General features: G+C 42.3%; 1 protein-coding gene across 1 annotated transcript in view; it reads left to right on the forward strand.

Annotated features, from left to right (window-relative positions):
• Positions 1 to 23,263, forward strand: part of LOC135218163 (protein HIRA-like) — a 104,541-nt gene that overhangs the window by 70,995 nt on the left and 10,283 nt on the right. The window contains exons 14-17 of the mRNA XM_064254316.1: positions 11,098 to 11,253; positions 11,463 to 11,703; positions 13,325 to 13,488; positions 14,220 to 14,320. Coding sequence (XP_064110386.1) covers positions 11,098 to 11,253; positions 11,463 to 11,703; positions 13,325 to 13,488; positions 14,220 to 14,320 — 662 coding nt within the window. The remainder of the gene's footprint in view (positions 1 to 11,097; positions 11,254 to 11,462; positions 11,704 to 13,324; positions 13,489 to 14,219; positions 14,321 to 23,263) is intronic.

A 23,263-nucleotide genomic window follows, 5' to 3' on the forward strand; every position in this document is an offset into this window, starting at 1 on the left:
CTTGAGATTCCTTCTCTCGATTCAGCTGGAAGACGTAGGTTGCATTCATTGCCTACCTTCGTCTTCAACGTCACATAGTTGTTTCTCCTTAAGCTGAGATCAACGTCTATGAGATTTTCTTGCCATCAGGGACCTCGGTCTTTTGAAGGCAATTGACTTTCGCCTTTGAGCTTATGCATTAAGAGAATCATCGCCGCGCCGTCCGGCATCGGTGACTAACAAATATTTTATTTGTTTGGTCTCTCAGCATAACTCTTTAAAGGGCGAAGGTCACGTGACTACCCGGATGCTTGGACAACTTGCCTCTACTGATTCCGAACCAGTCAGTCGGCAGCTGTCAGAGCGTCCGAGTCAGTTACGAACTATGCTGTGGACTTCAGTTCGGTTGTTCCAGAGCAATCATTACTTTCGTCTTAATAGCTTGTCAGTATGAGTACTGTACAGTAAACCAAAGTCGAGAAGAGGGATAGGTCATACGACTATTCCCGTTCTTTTCGTCTTAGGTAACTGCATACTTCTCTTGAGAAGTCAAGCACAAAGGGATGGGGATTTGTGTCGCTCGATTTCGTACCGATCTTCGTTAGCGAAGACTCAGAACCCTTCGGTAACTGACGATTGGTTCGAAGTCCTTCACAATACCCTCCCTAATGGACGTCCACCGCCTCCGATACGAAGGCTATGCTGCTTTGTCCTGTGAAGGTGCGACGGAGCTGTCTGAAGAAACTCGACACCCAGGATGAGTGTGGACGCTCTTCATCATTCTCTCGCGTTCCGCAAGAAACTTCTCCGTGGCGCAGGTAATGAAGGCAGGCACCTGGTCCAACCGGACGCATGCACCTCCTTCTACCTTCAGGATATTGCCCACAGTTCCTTGGATCTTTTTCCTTGGGAACCGTGGTGGTTGCTCAACACGTTGTGTAGTTAACCCAGACCCTCGCAGGCTGAACAGCATCGAGTCCTGGTGTGACCGTAAGAAATGGATGAGGAATGAGAGTGTGACTGGCTCCTCTTCCCATCTTTTTCTTCCTCTACCTTTGGGTAGAGGGACACGGTCGTCACCCTGCTGGGGTAAGGACGAGATGCAGGTGAGCTACTCAATAGAGCACCATCCTATCCCTTTCAGTAGGGATAGGAGAAAATATCCACCACTTCCTCCAACAAGGGGGAGGAAGTGGATGCCAAAATAAATTGAGACAAACCCATCATTTTATGATTGTCTCTTGCAAACAGGAACAAGTTCTTGCTTGCTGGTACGAAGAGATACGCTTGCCTCTCTTAGTACTTGGCCCAGAGGTCTGACCATTGATCCTGCGGTGCACACCCCGATCAATCGGACAGAGGTTTGGATCCCTCCCTTGCTCTTACGACCAGGGAGGCACTCCAGGGTTGGACGAACACCAGTCTGTTCACCAAAAAGACTCAGATTCCTCCCACCAAGAAGTGAGTCTTCCATTGTTAAAGGACCGAGGGTTTGTATTACGTATCGGAACAAATGACAATTTGTCGAAAATTGCATTTTTTCCTAACTATACAAACCTGAGGTTCCTTTACATATAGTCCCACCTCATGCCACCCTCACTCTGCAACTTTTTGCATGGGCCTAAAGCAAAAGTGATTCTTCACCTCTCGGGCGCGCGCGCGCGCACGATCGGACAAGCAGTTAACTACCGTTCTCCCCTTGTTCGAAGCTTACGACCGTCCCAGCTGCCGCTAGTTACCTTCCTATTGTTAAAGGACCTCAGGTTTGTATAGTTAGGAAAAATGCAATTTTCGACAAATTGTCATATCAGATAGAAAAAATAGGAATCAAGGGGGAACCGCAATATATGGGAAAGACAAAAAACAAGGAAAAATATATGAGAAATATAGTAACTCAGAATGTGAACTAATAGCGGTAGAATTTGAATCTGAAAAATTGATGAAACATAGTAATATATAGACCTCCTAATACTAAAGAGTTTGACTTAATAATTGAAAAATTGGATGATATATGAAGAAATCACAAGGACTGGACTATTCTCCTATCTGGTGACTTCAACTTTCCTTTCGTAGAATGGAAAGAACGAATAGGAGATTGTGGTTGTACTTATACATATAAAAAAGAGAGTAATAGTAGTGCAGAAGATAAGAGGCAATTTGAAAAGCTATTAGATATGCTACTAGAATACAACATTCAACAAATAAATCACCTGCCAACAAGAAAGGAAAATACTTTAGACCTAGTATTTGTGAACAAGGTGAATTATGTTAAAGAAATAATAGTTTCATACAATCAACTTACCTGTCAGATATATACATAGCTAAGACTCCGTCGTCCCCGACAGAAATTCAAATTTCGCGCCACTCGCTACAGGTAGGTCAGGTGATCTACCGGCCTGCCCTGGGTGGCAGGACTAGGAACCATCCCCGTTTTCTATCATATTTTCTCTGTCGCCGGTGGTATCAACATTGTTGTTATTACCTCCTGACTTGGATTCATTTTTCAACACTTTGCATCAGCGTTTTTCGACTTTTGGTGACGTATTTGGATCGTGTTTTGGCATTCGCTACTGTGGACTGTTTTTGGAATAACTCTTTTGGATTTTTCTCAGTATGTCTGATTCTAATGTGAGTGTGAGAATGTGTGTGAATGTAGGCTGCAGGGTGAGGATACCGAAAGCTTCGGTTGATCCTCACACTGTATGCCGTAAATGTAGGGGGGTGCATGTTCTGCTATTAACACTTGTAAGGAATGCGAGAGTTTGAATGCAGAAGAATGGAAGACTTTGACTTCTTATTTGAAGAAGTTAGAGAGGGATAGAGTTAGAAGGCTGAAAGGTGTGAATTCAAGGCCTATTGAGCCTTTTCAATAATAATTCTAACCCTACTACTGTAGATTCTCCCTATGAATCTCATTCTCAGAGTGTCTTTTCGGATTCGGCATCGGAAATCGCATCTGAAAGCGACGATTCGCGACAGGAAGTCCAAGATGGCGGACTCGAAAGGTAAGGCTAGTGATAGTGAAAATTTTAGTGAAGTGAGCCCTATCAGTGTTGTGGAGGGGGGGGGGCGTTTGATCGTCCCTGCGGCGCTCCCAGGCCTAGACCTCTTCCAAGCTCACATGCCCAGAGGAGAAGGAAAGTCGAAAGCCTTAAGGAGGTCGGAGGGAATCCCCAACGGTCAGACGTCCCTTCAGCTAGCTTTGCTTCATGGCAGCCAGCTCAAGGGCGCTATAGAAAAAGCGTCCTTCGCGAGTGTTTCTCGTCCTCTCCCTCTCCCTCACCTAAACGAGGGTGGAAGGAGTCGAACTTATCGAGACCGCTGAAGCGTCATATGAAGCAAGACATTGATTCTAGCCCGGAGCGCTTCTCGGATGACGCCCCGTCGGCTATTAAGAAGGCGAAGGTGGCGTCAACGTCACCTGACGCTTACGAGGAAGTACCCCATCATGCTTCTTCCCCGAGTGATGACGAAAGGCGTCAGGCACTAGACGTAGGAGAAGCAGTCAAGGAAGATCATTATGGCGGTGCAGGAACAACTGTCATCTCTTGTGGGAGTTTTAGCGCCCCGTCGGAAGGACGTGACGCTTCCTATTAAGAAGTCTCGTCCTCTCGCACCTGCTCGGAAGTCGTCTTGTAGAAGTGAAGCGTCAAATCAAAGAGGAGCTTAGACGTGACGCTCCGTCCAAGATTGTGACGCCGAGTAGGAAGCCTTAGAAAGCGAAGCGTCTTCCAAACGCGAAGCGTCATCTAAACGTCAACAAGAGGACGTCATACATGACGCTCGGAGAGCAGAAGCGTCATACATGACGTCTTCTAAAGCGCGAGAGAGAAGCCGCAGGTTGTGACGCCTTCCAAGTCGATCAGAACGGGAAAAGGAAAGACTTTCATTCCCTTAGCCCCTCTCCGATCAGGAGTTTGTCTCCCCCAGAAGAGGAAAGTTCTGAAAGGAGAACAGAAACTCAGGATTATCACGAGTTCGAACGAAACTCTGGATGATGACGATCTTGGAAGAGAGGGCTTGTCCAACTATAAGGTGTTGATACCCTGCTTCTGGAGGAATACGGAGACGAGTTGACTCCGGCTGCTCCTCCTTCTCCGCGCTCGCTCTTTTCGAGTGCGAAGGTGAAGAAGACTTCGTCTTTTCTGAAGATGAAGCCCACCATCTCGATGAAGCGGGCTTTACACGCCTTAGACGCCTGGATGAAGTCGAAGAAAGACTTAACCAGGACAGTATTTTGCATGCCTCCAGCAAGGTTAGCTGGGAAAGGGAAAAGAGGCATATGGTACAAGACGGGGGAGGATATGGGTATCGCTCTCCCTTCTACTACAGAGGCAGACTTTTCGACGTTAGTTGACGCTTCAAGGCGTCCTAGTCTTATTTCTGCCCGCATTACTTAGAGTATTTCGGAACTAGATCATCTCCTCAAGGGACTTTTCCATGTATTGGAAGTCTTCAACTTCTTGGATTGGTCCCTTGGGGTGATGTCCAAGAAAGCTCACGATTCGCAGGGAATCGAACCTGAAGCCCTGTTATGCATTTTGTCGTATGCATCGACAAAGCAGTACAAGATGGATCTTTGGAAGTCTCTGCATTATTTGGAGCAGGTCTTTTGAAGAAAAGGACAGTGTAGGGCGCCTTCTTAAGGCAGCAGTCTCGCATGCGCAGGGCAGCTTCTACTATATGCACCTCTTTCGAACAATATTTGTTCCCTTCTAAGTTAGTGAAGGACGTGGCTCACTCTTTAACTGAGAAGGCGACGCAGGATCTTCTGACGCAGTCAGCTAGGAAGAAGAAAACCTGCTTTAGTATCGGACAAGAAAGGACCTAGCACTTCTACGCAGCCCTTTCGAGGTGGTCCGATCTCCAGACCTCCCGCAAGAAGGAAGGCTCCAGAGAAGAGAGGTAGGTCCGCCTTCGTCCCTTTAAAAAGGGTGGGAAAATGAAACATTTCTCCTCCAAGCACCAGTAGGTGCCAGGCTCCTGCGACACTCCCAAGCCTAGACCTCTTCCAAGCTCACGAACACAGAGGAGAAGGAAAGTCGAAAGCCTTAAGGAGGTTGGTGGGGAATCCCCAACAGTCAGACGTTCCTTAAGCTAGCTCTGCTTCGTTGCAGGCGGCTCAAGGGCACTATAGAAAGCGTCCTTCGCGAGTGTTTCTCGTCCTCTCCCTCTCCTCACCTAAACGAGGGTGGAGGGAATCGAACTTGTCGAAACGCTGAAGCGCCATATGACGCCTGACAGGGATTCTAGTCCGGAGAGTTTCTCAGATGACTCTCAGTCTTCTAGCAAGAAAGCGAAGGGGGCGTCAGCGTCACCTGAAGTGTACGCGGAAGTACCCTTTCCTTTTTCCACCCCACCGAGTGATGACGAAAGACGTCATGCACTGGACGTGGGAGAAGCGTCAAGAGAATCATTATAGCAGTTCAAGAGCAACTGTCATCTCGAACGCAACGTCGGAAGGACGTGTCGATTCCAATTAAGAAGTCTCGTCCTCTCTTACCTGTTCAACGACAAGCGTCATACAGACGGGAAACGGCTAAACGTCTTACAGAAGCGTCTAGTGCGAGAAGAGAGAACAGGTGCTTACGAGAGTTTCGTAACGCCAGAGAGAAGTAAGACGTCTTTTAGAAGCGAAGCGTCATTGGAAACGGAGCATAGACATGACGCTCCGTCCAATATTATGACGCCAAGGAGGACGCCTTTGGAGAGCTGAGCATCTTCCAAGCGCGAAGCGTCATCGAGACGTCAGCAAAAGACGTCATCCATGACGCTTGGCAAAAACGGGAAGCGTCATGTAAGCATGAGAGTCTCTAAAATTCTAGAGAAGCCGAAGCTTATGACGCCTTCCAAGAATATTAGAGCGGGAAAGAGGAAGGATTATCATTCCCTTAGCCCCTCTCTGTTTTAGGAGTTGTTTCCGCAAGAAGAAGAATGTTCGGAAAGGAGAGCGGAGACGCCTTTTTTAGATCCCGCCGTTAGAGGAAAAACTCGGATAACGAATATAGTGGAAGAGAAGGTTTGTCTAACTAGAGGGATTGACCACTTAATTCTTGAGGAGTACGGGACGAGTTGACGCCCAACACCACCCCTCTTGCCTACATTCGGAAACAGGGAGGGACGCACTCCTCTGTTCCTTTTACGAGCTCACGAGAGACCTATTACTGGACGTATCACAGTAACATCTCCCTGATGACAAGGTTCTTACAGGGAGAAAGGAATGTGAGGGCGGACAGGCCTCAGCAGGAGAACCAAAGTCCTTCATACAGAATGGACTTTACACGAGGAAGTGTGTCTGATCTCTGGTCTCTGTGTGGGGAACTCCTCAGGTGGAGTTCTTCGCAACATTTATTTCAAAAAAGGCTCACAGTGTTTTGCGCGGTCGTGGAAGATCCCAAGAGCACTTATGGTAGATGCCTTCCTGCTAAATGGTCTCGAGAGACGTTTATGCTTCTCCCCCATTCAAAAATCCGGGGTTAGTAATGAAAAGTTTGTGGCGTCAAAGGAGACGAGGATGAGTAATAGCCACCTTTTGGCCGGCCCAGGAATGGTTCAAGGAGGTGGTAGAGTGAAGCGTTAGACTTTCCAAGATCCCTACCCGGAAGGACGGATCTTCTCATACAACCATCAAACCTCTCCGCTCTCGCTCTGACTGCCTTCGACTATCGAAAGACTGTCAGAGCGAGAGGCTTTTCTCGCGAGTAGCAAGCAAGCGCGATCGCGAGAGAACGCAGAACCTCCACTACGAAAGGTATACCAGTCGAAGTGGAAGGTATTTAGAAGGAGGTGTAGATCCAAGAAGTTGTCCTCCTCCACTACCTCTATAGCGGAAATTTGCGGATTTCCGGCTATTCCTGAGAGGAAAATCTCATCTAGCCGTATCCACAATAGAGGGATATAGAAGTATGCTCTCGGCTGTATTCAGGAACAGAGGATTAGATCGGGCAGATAATGAAGATCTCCACGATCTCATAAGGTCTTTTGAGACTTCAAAAGTATAAGGAACCAGTACCTCCGAACTGGAACCTAGACGTAGTTCTAAAGTATCTCCGTCATCGGAAAGATCGAACCTCTCAGGGCATCGTTTAGAGACATTACCCGAAAATGCCTATTCCTATTATCTTTAGCTACGGCAAAGAGAATTAGGGAATTGCATGCTCTGCAGGATGAAGTAGCATTCAAGGGAGACTCAGCGATTTGCTCGTTTCAGACCCTGTTTAGCGGGAAAACGAGAATCCTACGAATCCTGGCCTAAGTCATTCGAAGTCAAAGGGCATGTCAAGTCTCGTAGGCAGAGAAACAGAGAGGTCTCTCTGCCCTGTTAGAGCTCTGAAGTCTTACCTTCAGAGAAAGCATCGAATGGGAGGCTCTAGACAAGGTCTTTGGTGCGCGGTAAAAGACCCCACAAGACTGATGTCCAAGAATGCGCTGGCATTCGTTGTAAGAAACGTCATTACAGACACTCCATAAGGCCTGTCCTGACGAACAGTTTACAACTGTTGAGAATAGAAGCTCATGAAGTTAGAGCTATAGCGACGTCTCTCTTGTTTCATAGAATATGTCGTTAAAAACATAATAGATACGACATTTTGGAGATGCAACTCAGTATTTGCATCTCATTACTTGAAAGACGTGCGTGTGACATATGAGAATGTTTTTCTCTAGGTCCTCGTATCAGCGGATACGATTCTGGGGTACGGGAGCAGACACCAATCCTTAAATGTTTATACTTTTCTTCTTTTTGGATATGGTCGAGTCTCTTCTAACAATAGAGGACTTAGGCTAGCCACGGGCGGCCGTCTATGTTGTTCAGTAAAAATTCTTGTCATATCCAATTAGTTGAGTATAATTTTTGAAAAATTATGTATGTGTGCGTAGTGATTTTGAGTTACGATTGTTGTGACGAGTTCGGGGTAACTCTTAACAATCTGTAGTTCTAACGTATGGTTAGGATCAGGTGGTCGGGATTGGTTGTGTGCTCCTTCATAAGGTGTATTGTCATATAAGTGGATCAGCACCCATTGACAAAGTCCTTTTAGGCTCTGCCGAGTAAGTGGGTAAGACCCATCGGCAGACCCACAAGAACTCTGGCCATAGATCATATATCTCGCTAAAGTTTCTTGAGGTGATGCAGACTATGGGCAAACACCCACGAAGTCTACCACCTATCAGGTAGGAACCAAGGTTTTATTTATACCTACAACATATGTTGTTTACCTGTCCTATTCCATATAGAAGCTGTCTCTTACCCTCCACCGAAGGGTGCCAATCAGCTATGTAATATATCTGACAGGTAAGTTGATTGTATGAAAATGATATTGTTATGTTACAATAAAGTTTCATACATACTTACCTGGCAGATATATACAATTAAAGGCCCACCCAGCCTCCCGCAGGAGACAGGTGGAGAGAGAAAATATGATAGAAAACGGGGATGGTTCCTAGTCCTGCCACCCAGGGCAGGCCGGTAGATCACCTGACCTACCTGTAGCGAGTGGCGCGAAATTTGAATTTCTGTCGGGGACGACGGAGTCTTAGCTATGTATATATCTGCCAGGTAAGTATGTATGAAACTTTATTGTAACATAACAATATCATTTATAATGCGAGTATTTCCGACCATAATGTCATAGAATTAACAGTTCATTCCAAAGCAAGTGAAAATAGAGATAAGCAAGAAATGAAAAAAGTGGGAAGGATATGGAAAATACAACTTCTACAGTAGTAAAAATATAAAATGGTCAGAAATTAATGAAGAATTAAACAAAAGATTGGGATAACATTTTCGTAAGTGATGACATAAGGGTAAAATACGGAGATATTATATAAAATATTGGAGAAAATAGTGGAAAAATATATACCGAAGAAGAAAAAAAAGTAAACATCATTCATGCATACCAAGAGACAGAAGGATCTTGTTCCAGAAAATCAGAAAGTGGAAAAAAGGTCTTGCAAAAGAAAATGCATGGAAAGTTATAGAACTAAGTAAGATAGAAAATGCAGAACAAAAGATTATACAATCAAAAGAAAATGAAAAACGGGACTTGGAAGAAAAAACCCTATTTAAATATCAAGCAAAAACCCCAAACTATTATACTCATATGCGAAGAAGATGAATAAAAGAAGAATAGAAATAGGCCCTCTGAGAATTGAAGGGAGATTAACGAATGAAAAAAAAAGGAAATTTGCAACATACTGGCGGCAGAACGATATAAGAGAGAATTCACCCCTAGAATAGATAATGAAGATAATGATATAGAAGTAAGAAGAAAAGAAGAAAATAGTGAATATTTAGCTGACATAGAAATTAATGAAGCTGATATTGTGCAGGCAATTAATGAAATTAAAAATGGAGCTGCTGCAAGGGCCGGATGGAGTCCCTGCTATTTTGTTAAAGAAAGTAGTTCATTCTATCGCAAAGCCACTTGCAATATTATTAAGACAAAGTGTAGATACAGGCAAGATTTATGATGAGCACAAATTAGCATATATCACACCTACTTTCAAAAGTGGATCAAGACTAGAGGCAAGTAATTATAGGCCTGTGAGTCTAACATCACATATTATGAAAGTGTATGAAAGGGTAATGAAGAAAAATATTATGAAACATTTAATAAAAAATAATTTGTTTTAATATAGGACAACACGGTTTCGTACCCGGAAAAAGTACACAAACCCAACTGTAGTCCACCGTGAGAACATATTCAAAAATATGAAAGCGGAAATGAAACAGATGTGGTTTATCTAGACTTTGCAAAAGCTTTTGACAAAGTAGACCATAATATATTAGCAAAGAAAATTATGAAAACACAATATCGTAGATAAAGTAATGGTTAAAAGAATTTTTACACAACAGAAAACAGATAGTTATTGCAAACGATGAGAAATCGGATGAAACCAAGGTAATATCCGGTGTGCCACAAGGTACGGTGCTAGCTGCAATATTGTTTGTTATTATGATTGAAGACATAGACAGTAATGTTAAGGATTCGGTAGTGAGTAGTTTCGCTGATGACACAAGAATAAGTAGAGAAATTACTTGTGATGAAGATAGGAACGCTCTACAAAGAGACCTTAACAAAGTATATGATTGGGCAGAGGTAAATAGGATGGTATTTAACTCTGATAAATTTGAATCAATAAATTATGGAGACAGAGAAGGAAAGCTATATGCATATAGGGGGACCTAATAATGAGACAATCACAAATAAGGAAGCAGTTAAAGACCTTGGTGTGATGATGAATAGGAACATGTTATGCAATGATCAAATAGCAATTCTGTTGGCAAAAATGCTAAAGCAAAAAATGGGAATGTTGTTACGGCACTTCAAAACAAGAAAAGCTGAACACATGATTATGCTTTATAAAAACATATGTTCGTAGTCCACTTGAATATTGCAATATGATATGGTACCCACACTATCAAAAGGATATGCAACAAATAGAGAGTGTACAAAGGTCCTTTACAGCTAGAATAGAAGAAGTTAAGGACCTAGACTACTGGGAAAGACTAACAATCCTTAAAAAATTATATAGTCTAGAAAGGAGAAGAGAACGCTACATGATAATTCAGGCATGGAAACAGATAGAAGGAATAACAGAAATAAAATATCCATGGAACTAAAAATATCAGAAAGAGCAAGCAGAGGTAAGATTAATAGTGCCCAAAACTATACCAGGGAAAAAAATTTTAGGAAAAAAGGAAAAATAAAGCACACAGGACATTAATCCACTACGCACCAGCATCGATAATGCAGCGTCTATTCAATGCGTTGCCAGCTCATCTGAGGAATATATCAGGAGTGAGCGTAGATGTGTTTAAGAATAAGCTCGACAAATATCTAAACTGCATCCCAGACCATCCAAGATTGGAAGATGCAAAATATACCGGAAGATGTACTAGCAACTCTCTGGTAGACATTAGAGGCGCCTCACACTGAGGGACCTGGGGCAACCCGAACGAACTGTAAGGTCTGTAAGGTAAGGTCTCTCTCTCAGGTAATAACTCAGACACTGTCAAGAAAAAGAAGGTGACACTAAAATTTTTATTACCATTTGAGGCTTTATCATGACTTCCATATTTGCCCTGTTTAACTTTATTTTGTATCTCAATTTCAGGAGAAATGATGTTGCCTCCATTGCAGCTTCCAGGAAGAGCCTCTCAGTTGTTTTTAGAAGAAGATATTGTCATTGTACTCACCACTGATGCCACCCTTATCATCTGGGACATTAGCAAAAAGAAGAGGTTGCTCTCAGAATCTATCAGATATTTAGGTATTTTTTATTGTATTTGTTCAAGTTGTAATGATAACAATTTGGAGTCAATGTTTCATTTGTAATTCAGGTATGGGATGTTTTGGACTTTAACATTTTTCATTTTGATTGTTGCTGGGTGAAGTATGCGTCTAAGTATGTAGTGATAAAATTAACCCACCGTAATGTGTTCGTGAAAAATATATATATGGTTTTTTTTTTTTTTTTAGTTGAAGGACGCAGTGGTGGTGTCAAGTCTGTTTCACTGGCTTTAAAAGGAACTCCAGTTGTACTTTTAACATCGGGTGAAGCCTTTGCAAGATGCCAAGAATTAGAGGCTTGGTTGCTGCTGGGTGAATCTTCCAGTGTGCGTCGTGTGTTGCAACCAGAGTATACTATGTTGCCGCAATGTTATCAGAGCAACCCATCCTTGCAGCCTCTCAACAGTCTACTACATCAGACTGCTGCATAGTGAGTATGATGATTCATACTGTGAAATGTATTTCACAGCAAAAAACCTACCCCAGAAGAGCTTTTAAGAGGCTCAGAGGTCTGGATAAGCTAGTCATTCACAGCAAAAAGTGAATGTAGGAAATTTTAGAATATTAAATTTGTTTGCATCTCACCAGGGTCTTAAAATTGAGTAATGAAACTATAATTTTCAGGGGTGTATTTAGTGTTTTGCAGTGTACATGTATATACTTTTTACTGCTTTGAATAATATAAATTTATGTATACCTGTATCTCAGTCATTTTAAAATATGCACTCCGTTAATAGTGACTAGGCCAAGTTATTGTGACATAGAACTAATACGTATATTGGCGGATTTGTATAGTATTTTGCAAATTGATTTTTATATGTGTTTAACCTCTTCTTTTCCGATAGTTTGTTTGGTGGTTAACAGAGTACCACCATTCAAGACCATTGCATAGTACGGGTATATGAAGGTGGTACGTACATACACTACCAAAATTCCCATCTTTCCTCTTTTCAGCTCTAGACCTCTTTTGATTCAGTTTGAAGGGTTTGGAGCAAAACAAACACTATTGGATGTGCTCTGGAAGGTGGTATGCACTGCCAGGCACATGCTGAAGCAAAATGAACATTATTGCTGGCTATCTAGATTCAGACATTTGATGTATACTGTGTACAATATACATACATGCACACATATACATAGATAATAAAAACTTAAGTATTTGGAAACAAGTGTCAGCTCTTAGAAATAGATGAAAAAGTTAAATGGCAACACTCACTCGTGGTATCAAGTGTGGCAACTATTGGAAGGGAATTTAAAGTACGTACGTCATTTCGCTTTGTGGTTCTGGGCAGTAATCACAGAATACGGTGTAGGCTCTGATGCTGTTGTTTATTACAGTGACAAGTGAAAAAAGATGTCACCCAAGAACCTGTGTGGTTTTTTTTTTGTTTTTTTTAGACATATATTCATGAAAGTGTAAAAAAATCTACACAAGGAGAAAACCGTTTGTGTTTTTGTATTTCTGTGTTCTCTTCTGTCTTCTTTCTTTAGAGATACTTTAGGAAAAAGTTCATACGTGAAGAGGAATGATTATACTAACTATGCAAAGTGAGACCCTTTTACTTCTTATTTATTTCATTACCGAGAAAATCGGTTCTGTAGCATATGCAATGTTTATGTGTTGTTAAGCTTCTAGGTAAAGAAGAGGTTAAGTCAGCTTTGACATAATTGATTATAACTAGTACAAGTATTTTCTTGCAGTGTGAAGGGGAACTTAACTTTTCATTATAATCAAGGTGGTGTACTGTTATTATCTAGTTTTCATTGACGTCATTTGTCATTTAAGTAATATTAGTGAAATACCAGAACTGGAATTAGTATTGAACACTTAAAGGATTTAATAAAATATTATCATTTAACTGAAAATGTTTTATCATAATTTGTAAGAAGTGTACTACAGTGAAACAGATCTGTATGAATTGTTTCATTATATCAGTCGATATCTTTCTGTTTGTGAATAGTTTTGAGGTTGCTACAAGTAATTGTGAAGCAGCTATTGTTAACCAGATCCTGTTTGACTGCTCCTAATTGTCTTTGTTGGATTCTGTCAGCTCTGGGTCTTCAAGAGTCTCTCGTCCACTAATCTCAGATGATGTACGCCAGAGTATGACTGAAGTTTACCTTGACCGGATGCTTACATCTGCCCGTTACCTTCACTCTTCCCAAGACTATAAATTCTGGTTGAAGAGGAAAGTCCAGTTCCTAATTAAGGAAGGTAAGTGTAAGAAATTTTGCTAAAATTAGTGATTTGTCATGGCAGAGGGACAGAGCCTTTTCGTGCATTACCATCGAACATAATTGCTTGTGCATGATAGATTTTTATGAAGCTTAAAGCATGAATTCTGGGAGGTGGAGGTGAAGAACCATGAAATTACCATTACTTGTTCTGAATGTGTGATTTGAGTTCATAGTGGTTATACTGATCTTGTAGAATTGTATGAGTGAGTGTGGAAATGCATCTGTAGTATCCAGGAAGTTTTTACTCTGTTGTAAATAATTGTGATACCCATGTGTAGATAATTTCTTCACCCCCAAATTTAAATCAAATTAATGTGTGCTTAACCATTGCTGATGCCCATGATCGGGGCTATCTGTTGCCCAATCAAACATCCTGAAGTATGTGATAAATACAGTGGCCCACTTCATAACAGCTTATTAGAAGAGGAAGACTTTACCATGTGTATTGACCATATCTTCTTGGAGTTCCTCTCATTATTGCAATGCAGACTTAGGTACTGTCCATTTTGAGACTTTGGTTGCTTAGTGACTTCCATAGGCTGTCATCTTTCATTGTTTGCCATGACAACTGAATTCGTGTGTAGTTATGCAAGTAGTAATAATCTCAAGAGTCTCATTTTTCAGTTATTATTAATTTGAAAGATTTTTCTGTGTTAATTCAGTAATCATTGTATAATTTATATGAAATGTATTTAATTTCATTAACAGGTCAGGAGAGGAAGCTGAGAGTTATCTTTGATGACTTTCTGGGTCCAAGACACAGTGGTCATGCACACACTGATGAAGGAGCCTGGTCACCAAACATCATGGTAAGAGATGAAGTGATTTTGTACATCTTCACCCCAATTATAGGTTGGAGGGTTATACCCTGTGATGTATTGGGAATTCAGTTGCATCCAAGTGGAAATCTTTTTGGGAATGAAAACAGTGATGCTGTAGGGGGATGTTGTGTGGTGCATGTAGGCATTACCTAAGGTCTTTGCTGCATCCTTTTAACCCCCAGCTGCAACCACTTTCCTCCCTTTTACCGTAGCTCCATTTGTGTTCTCTTTATTTTCTATTAACCCTCTCCAAAGAATTGTGCAACTGCAGGGTTTTCCTCCTGTTACACCTTTGAAACCATTTTACATACTCTTAATTTCCCTTTCAGCACTGAATGATCTCTTAGGTCCCAGCACTTGGCTTTTAGGCTAAATTTTGTATTCCATTCCATTGTACAGTGGCCCTTCAGCCATAAGTGCTGGTTTTCTTTGTTGATTTTCATTACATATTTCCTTTTTCTATGTTGCCATATTGTTATCCAGGTTCTCAAACTTCCTTTAAATTTTAATGCAACTGAAGAACTCTCCTTTTTACAAGTTCCTTCTTCATTGGCCAGCTGTAAGAGTAGAAATTTGATTTGAAACTTAAGAAGTGAGTTACATTGAGTCTTGACATGAACACAGATTTACAGTTATGTCTCTCACCCACTGTGGTTATGTAATTTGTCACTTTCATGATTGTGAATTTTATGATGAACTAAGGTTGGCTGATAGTGGTTGACTAATGTATTACATCTTTTTAATCAGAAGAAATCATGGTTGTAAAATTAGTTGTAGGAGAGAGAGAATAGTATGGTGGAATAGGTCGATATTTTATCAAGTCAGTCATCAGCACATTTATTTCATAGTTTTTATTACATTCCATGTCAAAATTTAGTTCTCGAGGAGGTTATTCAATAAGATAACTATGATAGAGAAATGTACAGGGACTCTTGATTAGATGGAATGACTGAGAATTAAAACTGAAAGAATGCAGATGAGCTAAAGGAGTGAACTGAGAACCTTGTTTCTAATGAAGGGTAGCTAAGCCTAAATTTGATTTAAGTAACTTACCAAGTAATTACATAGCTTTAGTTTTAACTCACATGGAAGCTTAAATTTTGAAATTCACAGTAGTGCTTCTTTTGTTTTGTTGAGGTGACTAGTCCTACCCACTTTCTGGGAAAGAGAGGAACAACTCAGTAAAGAGCTTCAGTTTGTTTCTGCCAGTTTATGACTGTACATCGGTTGTAAGAAGTTAGCCCTTTTTGGAATTCTGATCGCTTTTCCAGTTTATGTTTTTCCAATTGGTAAAGTATTTTTACGTTTAGTAGCCTTCAGCACAATTAGGAAGTGTTAGGTCTTTCATTTTGAGAATGATTTTTGCAGAATCAAGACATTTTCTTGATTGGAGACATCAGTTTTCAATAATTAGTCTTTTTTTACTAGATGACCCATTTACACAGTAGCATGCCAAACTCAAATTCAGCTAGTATTCGTTATTGCAGCAAAGACTGCAATTCGAGATTGACTGAGGCATCTTACGATTTGCATACCCTTTTTACCTACTGTAGGGGTAAATCCTTTGTATGTACTTACTGCAGGGCACTGCAGGGACAAGTGTGTTCAGTAGATTTACCAGTAACAAGTGTAAAGATTGGGATGACAGGAAATGGAAGGTTTTATGCATGACACTTACCTGGCAGGTATATATATAGCTGTATTTTCTGAAGTCCGACAGAATTTAAAAAACTTCCGACACACGCAGTGGTCGGCCAGGTGGTTAGTACCCATTCCCGCCGCTGGGAGGCGGGTATCAGGAACCATTCCCATTTTCTATTCATAAATTTTCTGTCGCCGGTACTGAAAACACCTGTTTTCAGTACCTCCGGCTTAGGATTTTGGAAACTTCATTTGCCGCTAAGTATCCTAATTGTCTTTTAATTTATTTACTTGGATTTGTGGCTAGGCATAACGCTATCTAAATTGATTTGAATTTGATTCATTTTTGCATAAGATATCTGAATCTAGTTAGGCTAGTTTCAGAGGGTGTGTGTCTGCAAAGATAGGGTGTGGCTACCGAAAGCTTCGGTAGTTCCGCACTTGGGGGGCGCAATTAATCAGTAAACATGTCTATTTCCGTAAGGAAAAAGTATGATTCGTATGTACGCAATTAATCAGTAAACGTGTCTAATTCCGTAAGGAAAAAGTTTGTTTAGTATGTACGCAATTAATCAATTACGAAAGTCAGGGTAGTGATACTGCTAACCTTCCGGTAGATTTTATTTTGCCTAACGCTGTAGTATGGCCTACGGGTTATGACTATGTCTGCGAGAGGTGATCGCTCTCCTTCATTGTTGTGAAGAGTTCTACTTCTGTTTTTGTTACGCCTAACCCTGTAATGTTGCCTTCGGGCCCTAAAACAGTGTCTGTAGAGGTTATTGCCCTTTCTCTTATACTATTTTATTTCGATTCGTAACTTAGAATCGAAAGTGCTTGCTTTAGAGAGCAATAGTGAAGTGGCTAAGTGTAGTGACAGTGCCCCTTGTGTAGTGGAGGGTGCGTCAGATCGGCCTTATAACGCCTCTAGGTCTAGACCTCTGTCGAACTCCCAGAACCAAGGGAGAGGGCATGTCGAAAGCCGAAGGAGGGTTACAGGGAACCCCACCGATCTGGCGTGCCTTCGGCAGTTTCTGATGAAAATCCCCAGACTGCCAAAGTGCATGCACATGCACGAATCCTGAAGGATTGCTTCTCGTCCTCCGAGGCGTCCTCCCCGCACAAGGGTTGGAGCTCTCGGAAGGACTCGCGCCCTCTAAGAAGCTTTATAGAAGAGGACGCTTCACGTCCCTTCTCCCTCGTTATGTGTTTCAGTGAGAAGAAGGCGAAAGTTGCCTGATCACGTGTACTTCTTTCCACCAAGAAATAGGAAAAAGAAGGCAGTTTCTCTCGCTTGTTTTGACGCCTGTCAGGAGCGTGACGCTTTTCTGCACGCTTATTTGGACGATCGGCTTGAACAGGACGCTCGGATGGACGCACTCACCAGTGGACGCCGAGCGTCCTCGCCAGTGGCTGCCGAGCGTCCTCGCCAGTAACCGCCGAGCGCGCACCAGGACGCCGAGCGTCCTCGCCAGTGGACGCCGAGCGCGCACCAGGACGCCGAGCGTCCTCGCCAGTGGACGCTGAGCGCGCACCAGAATGTTTCTGTTGAACTCTTCAAGCTCTTGTTTAAGATTTGAGCCTCAAGAAAGTGAACAGAACTTCGTCTTCGAAACCCAGCAAGACCTCGGGTTTCGTGAATTCAAAGGTCTCTGTCAATAGTTAGTTTCTAGTCGAGACTTCCATGCCGATTGAGCATCGTCGTTCTACCTACCGTAAGCCCAGTCTCTTAACAGGATTCTTGTCCCTTCCTTGTTTGAGACGGGAATCGAAAAATAAAAGGCTCGACTTCCTGGATTACGTTTTGTCAATTCAGTGACTTTCCCCCATTGACAATATACTATCGTTTTGTCAAGTAAGTGGGTCTCCCCTCATTGACAAAATATCTCTCTGTACCGTTAATGGGTTAGTTCTCATTGACAAACATCTCATTAACTTGATATTGCGTAAGCGAATAAGGACAAGGTTCGGAAGAGCTCTCCTTCCTCATTCGCAGACTCGTACAAGAAATAGACTGGTAGACTACGTCAATGAACGCTTATGTCCAGTATCTTAAGAAGCTTGAGCTGTCTGCTTCGATTCTCTAAGTTTTGTTCATGAAACTTGCTTGTCAGATATGTATGTAGCTGTATTTCCGAATTCAGCTATATATATGTCTGCCAGGTAAGTATGAACAAACTTTATTGTGATATAATAAAATTTTTTTTGTTGCCTTGCGTTATTTTACTACTGGTTGGTTCAAGTCATACACGCTTGCTGTAGTTACCTCTTCGGATGGCAACCGAGAGGTCTATTGTCTACTATTTTAAGGACATTTAATCGTCACTCCCTGCAGCCTTCCAGGAGTTTCCGATTTATCTTTTACCGTTGTATGGTAGTGTTCGACGACACAAACGCATCTATATATTAGCGTTTTCTGTTTCGCTTAAATATACCAGCTTGAGAGCTCTGTTCAAAAAATAACGGACCTATTTCTTCGTAGAATAGGGTAGCTGGCAACCCAGACATAAAGTTAAGAGACGACGTTCGTAAGCTGCTGGCTGCTGCTGTGTCTGACTGTCCAAGTTCCAACCGAGCCAGTAACAGATCGTGCGCTGTCATGCGCGGTAGGTTACGTCTCTCTCTCCTGCGGGGTTGACTGACTAACCGTATCTCTGTGCTGGCGGTTACGTCTCTCCTGCGGGATTGACTGACTAACTGTATCTCTGTCCTACAATCACGGACTTTAGCCTAAGATTGAGGGGATTTCTTACGTGAATGAATAAACGTTGCATTAGTTTTGCCTTACTATGTTCAACAGAGTTATCTCTTAATCCTTTCGGTGCTCGTTACCGCACGGTATAGAACTACGAGTCTACCGCAACATTGCACTTTTATATGCTCTCCTGCTTAGGCAAAGCGCAGCCTTATAGGGAAGTAAGCATACTCGGGGAGGAATGGATGAGCTTGCTGGGGACCATTTCCTTCCTGAAGAAGTTTGTTTCCCCGAATAGACTGCAATTCAGACCACAGTTTTTTACTACCGGGAAACTGAAATATTATTAAAGATCTAGGAATTATTCTGAACATCTCTCAGTGCGTCATGATAGAAGGAGGTGCCGGACATCTGGATAGTGTTTCAGATGTCCTGGATCTTAATCTGAAAGAAGTAAATGCAATTCGGTCGTCCCTCCAGTCCTCGAAACGAGTTTTTGGAACCAGTGGTCCACATCAACTCTGATATTCCACAGCTCTCTCATATCTTAAGAAGTATCTTCTCTCGGTCCCTGCTCGAGTTTACGAGAAAGAGCCTATTATAACAACAGGCGTAGAATGTAACAATCATCTAGAGGTTCGTTACAGGATTGCAAAAGTCCGTACGAATCGTCTCGATAGATTACTAACATGCTAGGTATTTTAATTAAGTGGTGTTCTTTTTATGGTTGTCTGAGAGGGTTATTTCCTCTTCAGTATGTGAAGTGTAATGTGTTACGTTAGCTTTGTGTGTGGTTCAGGTGGTCTAACTTATCCTAGCATGAATGCCCCTGGTAAGAGAGGGCTAGGGTTTCCTGTCAACAAATTGGTCACGTCCAGTTGTCAGACCCTTGTTGTTAGCTTTCTCAACAAACAGGTCACATCCTAGTTGAGAGCTACTAAGGTTTAGCAGGCTAAGAGGCAGGACCTACGAAGTCAGCTACCTTAGCAGGTAAGGAACTTAATAAATAATTTAAAAAATTAGTTAATTTTTGAATTATGACGATATTGCTGTCTGTGACCCACCTCCAAATGTGTCAATCAGCTATATATATACCTGCCAGGTAAGTGTCATGCATAAAAAATGATATTGTTATGATACAATAAAGTTTTATGCATACTTACCTGGCAGGTATATATAATTAAATTCCCACCCTCCTCCCCTCAGGAGACAGGGTTCAGAGAAATCTGAGGAAAACGGGAATACTAGTTCCAAGTACCAGCGCCACGGGAACGTGGGGGAGATCACCTGAACTACCAGTGGTCTAGCGGTTGCCGAGAGTTTTGAAAATTCTGCCAGTGCGAACAGACAACAGAGAATGTTGTTTGACAGATTTGCATCTGTCAAACAACAAAGACCTTCACGATCATTGAGGTCTGTGGAATCTCGATTCTAGCTCACCATCTACTTTTTGTCTCGCCTGTTTTCTCGGAGTCAGACACTCGTGCGAGATCAGGCGACATATAGTAGCCCTGAGTTTCTTATTGACGAAGTCGATTGCGGACGACGTTGGGTTGCATTGATACACCCCCAAGGTTTGCTTAGATTGAATCGCCCAGGCAGTCCAGACACTCATCCTTCAGCTAAGAATAGTGCCTTTTGGTCTTCAGGGTACAGCCTTGCTGTCCTTGATTCGTCTGACTGGTCAACTGGTCGTTCACCTGACTTTAGTACAGACGTAGTCTGAAGTTCTTGATGTCAAAGCATTCGAACCTCTCCTGCCTGTTAACTTCTTGTATGTGATCAGGAAGGTCTTCTTCTAACCACCCTAGATACGACAAAGAGGGTTAGTGAGATTTTAAGCCATCGTCACAAGTTTTGGCTTTAGAGAACACAAGGAGGTGTGCTCTCTAAGCCTTTCGTTATGGCCTAAGATGGAAACCCTTTTTGTCCTTGGGCCAGGATCTTGGAAGCAAGGATGGCACAAGTTAGTGGGGAGGAGCCAGAGAGAGTCCTGTGCCCTGTCAGGTCTCTCAAGTTTTATCTACTTAAAATCAAGAAAGTCGAAGTCAGTCGGGCAATCTGCAATGTTCCGAAAAAGACCAGACTTGCCCATATCGAAGTACACCCTGGTTTTAGGGTTAAGGAGTTCAAAAAAAAAAAAAAAAAAAAAAAAAAAAAAAAAAAAAAAAAAAAATGCTCCTTCATTGTGTTTGCACAAAGATTTGAAATCTTTTTATCTGAATGCTCACGAGGTGAGGGCGCGGCCTCGGAAGCATTTCAACAGAGCATGGCACTCAGCAACATCCTGAGTACCATATTTTAGCAAAGAACTCTGGGTTCACTTCACACTCCCTGCGAGATGTGAGAAGATGGCATATGAGATCTGCTGCTCGCTAGGGCCATAGTGTCTGCAGACACAATCTTGGGGGCAAGAAGTACTACTCATCCTATCCTGTAGAAAATGGTTAGGAAGAGCTCTTAATTTAGTTGTGGAGTCGCTGACAACGGCGACTTCTTAACTCTGAAGCCTTAGTTAACACACATTAACTTTGGCTAGGTTGGTCAGGTGGTGATATATATAATTATATATATATATTTATTTTACTTCTTAGCCCTCATGGTATGGTCAATATGGTCTAGTCACATTGTGGTCACGCCCCCGTTGACAGATCATCTGGAGTGCACCAGCTTTATAGGTCTCTACCTCGCTGGCAACTCTAGTAAAGCAGAAGCAGACTTGGGTGACAGTAATCACGAAGTCGGCTATGCTAACAGGTGGAACCAAGATGTAAATCATCTGCATGCATTTGTGTCCCAAAATCCTTCTATTCTGTCCCTTCCCACCTCCAACGGTGGGGTTCAACTATATATATATATCTGACAGGTAAGTTCATGAGCAAAATGATATTGTTATGATACAATAAAGTTTGTTCATACTTAACTGGCAGATATATATATATTCAAGTACCCACCCACCTCCCCTCAGGGGACAGTGGAAATAAAAATTATGAATAGAAAATGGGAATGGTTCCTGATACCCGCCTCCCAGCGGCGGGAATGGGTACTAACCACCTGGCCGACCACTGCGTGTGTCGGAAGTTTTTTAAATTCTGTCGGACTTCAGAAAATACAGCTATATATATACCTGCCAGGTAAGTATGCATAAAACTTTATTGTATCATAACAATATCATTTTTAAAGTCACATTTAGTCAAATTAGAAAGAGACAAGAAGAGAAAGGTGGCTTCTAGGGCAAGACTAGCTAGCCAGGATTCTACAGTGGACCCACCATATTCGTGGGGGATGCGTTCCAGGAACACACACACACCACAAATAGCTAGAATCCACGAATACTTAGATCCCCTATGAAAACACTTAAAACTTCCTATTTTGTTAGGTCAAACTATAGAAGAACCCGCTCAAAATTACATACAGTAATATGTGGATATTTTTCATAGAAAAATACCACAAATATGCAAATTTCCCACGAATAATGGGTAGATATGATCTATGGAGAAATCCGCGAATACATGAATCCACAATTGCTGAAAACACGAATGGGGGTAGTCCACTGTATTCCCAAGTCTTCTACAAGGTTGATATTCCTGTAATTTCTTCTCATATGCATATTGTCTCTCCCATTCCCAGTCCTCTAACTGCACCTCCTTCTCCTGTGCCTGGCTCCCACACTTTCAACCCTGATCCCATTGCCATTCATGAATCAAGGGTTGACCAAAAATTTGGTCTAATAGTGAGCACTGTGGGCCAATTACAGGCATCCAATAAGGTCCTGATAGACAAAGTGAATGATAGGAGTGCTAGTGAAGTGTTAGTAGAGGAGGTGGCTGCCTGTCCTGCTGACTCTCTTAGACAAATGTCCCTGTCATACTCCCCAAAACATGGGAAATCAAGAGGGACTTTTGGCAAGAAAGTCACGCCACTCTCTGAGCCCCAGTCTAGACTTCCACTGAGATGCGTCAGACCTAGGTTGGGAGTTCTACTGGGAAATAAGGAAGTTTCCAGGACATGGTCCCTGGAACAGAGAAAGTTGCACATCAGCATCAAGGAATTGAAGGCAGTTCATTTGGAACTACAATTCTTCGCGATGGAGGTTTTCAGCAAGACAGTGGCGGTCCACTCAGACAACACCAGAATCAAACCAGGATTGTTATGCAGTTTATTCAAGGCAGACAAACTAAAGCTGTCAAAGACAGGTCCTCCCCACAGAATGGACCTTGGATGCTCAAGTTTTATCCAACCTGTGGAAACTGTAGGGACAACTGACCCTGGACCTCTATACAGCCTCCAGGAATCACACTTTCCATTGTTCTGTTCACCAGCCCAAGACCCTCTACCATGGGTAACCGACACCATGCTCCCCTAAACATGGAAAATCAAGAGGGAATTTTGGCAAGAAAGTCACTCCACTCCCTGAGCCCCAGTGTAGACTTTACTCAGATGCGTCAGACCTAGGTTGGGAGTTCTACTGGGAAATAAAAAAAGTTTCCAGGACATGGTCCTTGGAACAGAGAAAGTTGCACATCAGCATCAAAGTATTGATGGCAGTTCATTTGGAACTACAATTCTTCGCAACGGAGGTTTTCAGCAAGACAGTG

This window comes from Macrobrachium nipponense, chromosome 19 (assembly GCF_015104395.2).
Source record: "Macrobrachium nipponense isolate FS-2020 chromosome 19, ASM1510439v2, whole genome shotgun sequence".
Taxonomy (NCBI): domain Eukaryota; kingdom Metazoa; phylum Arthropoda; class Malacostraca; order Decapoda; family Palaemonidae; genus Macrobrachium; species Macrobrachium nipponense.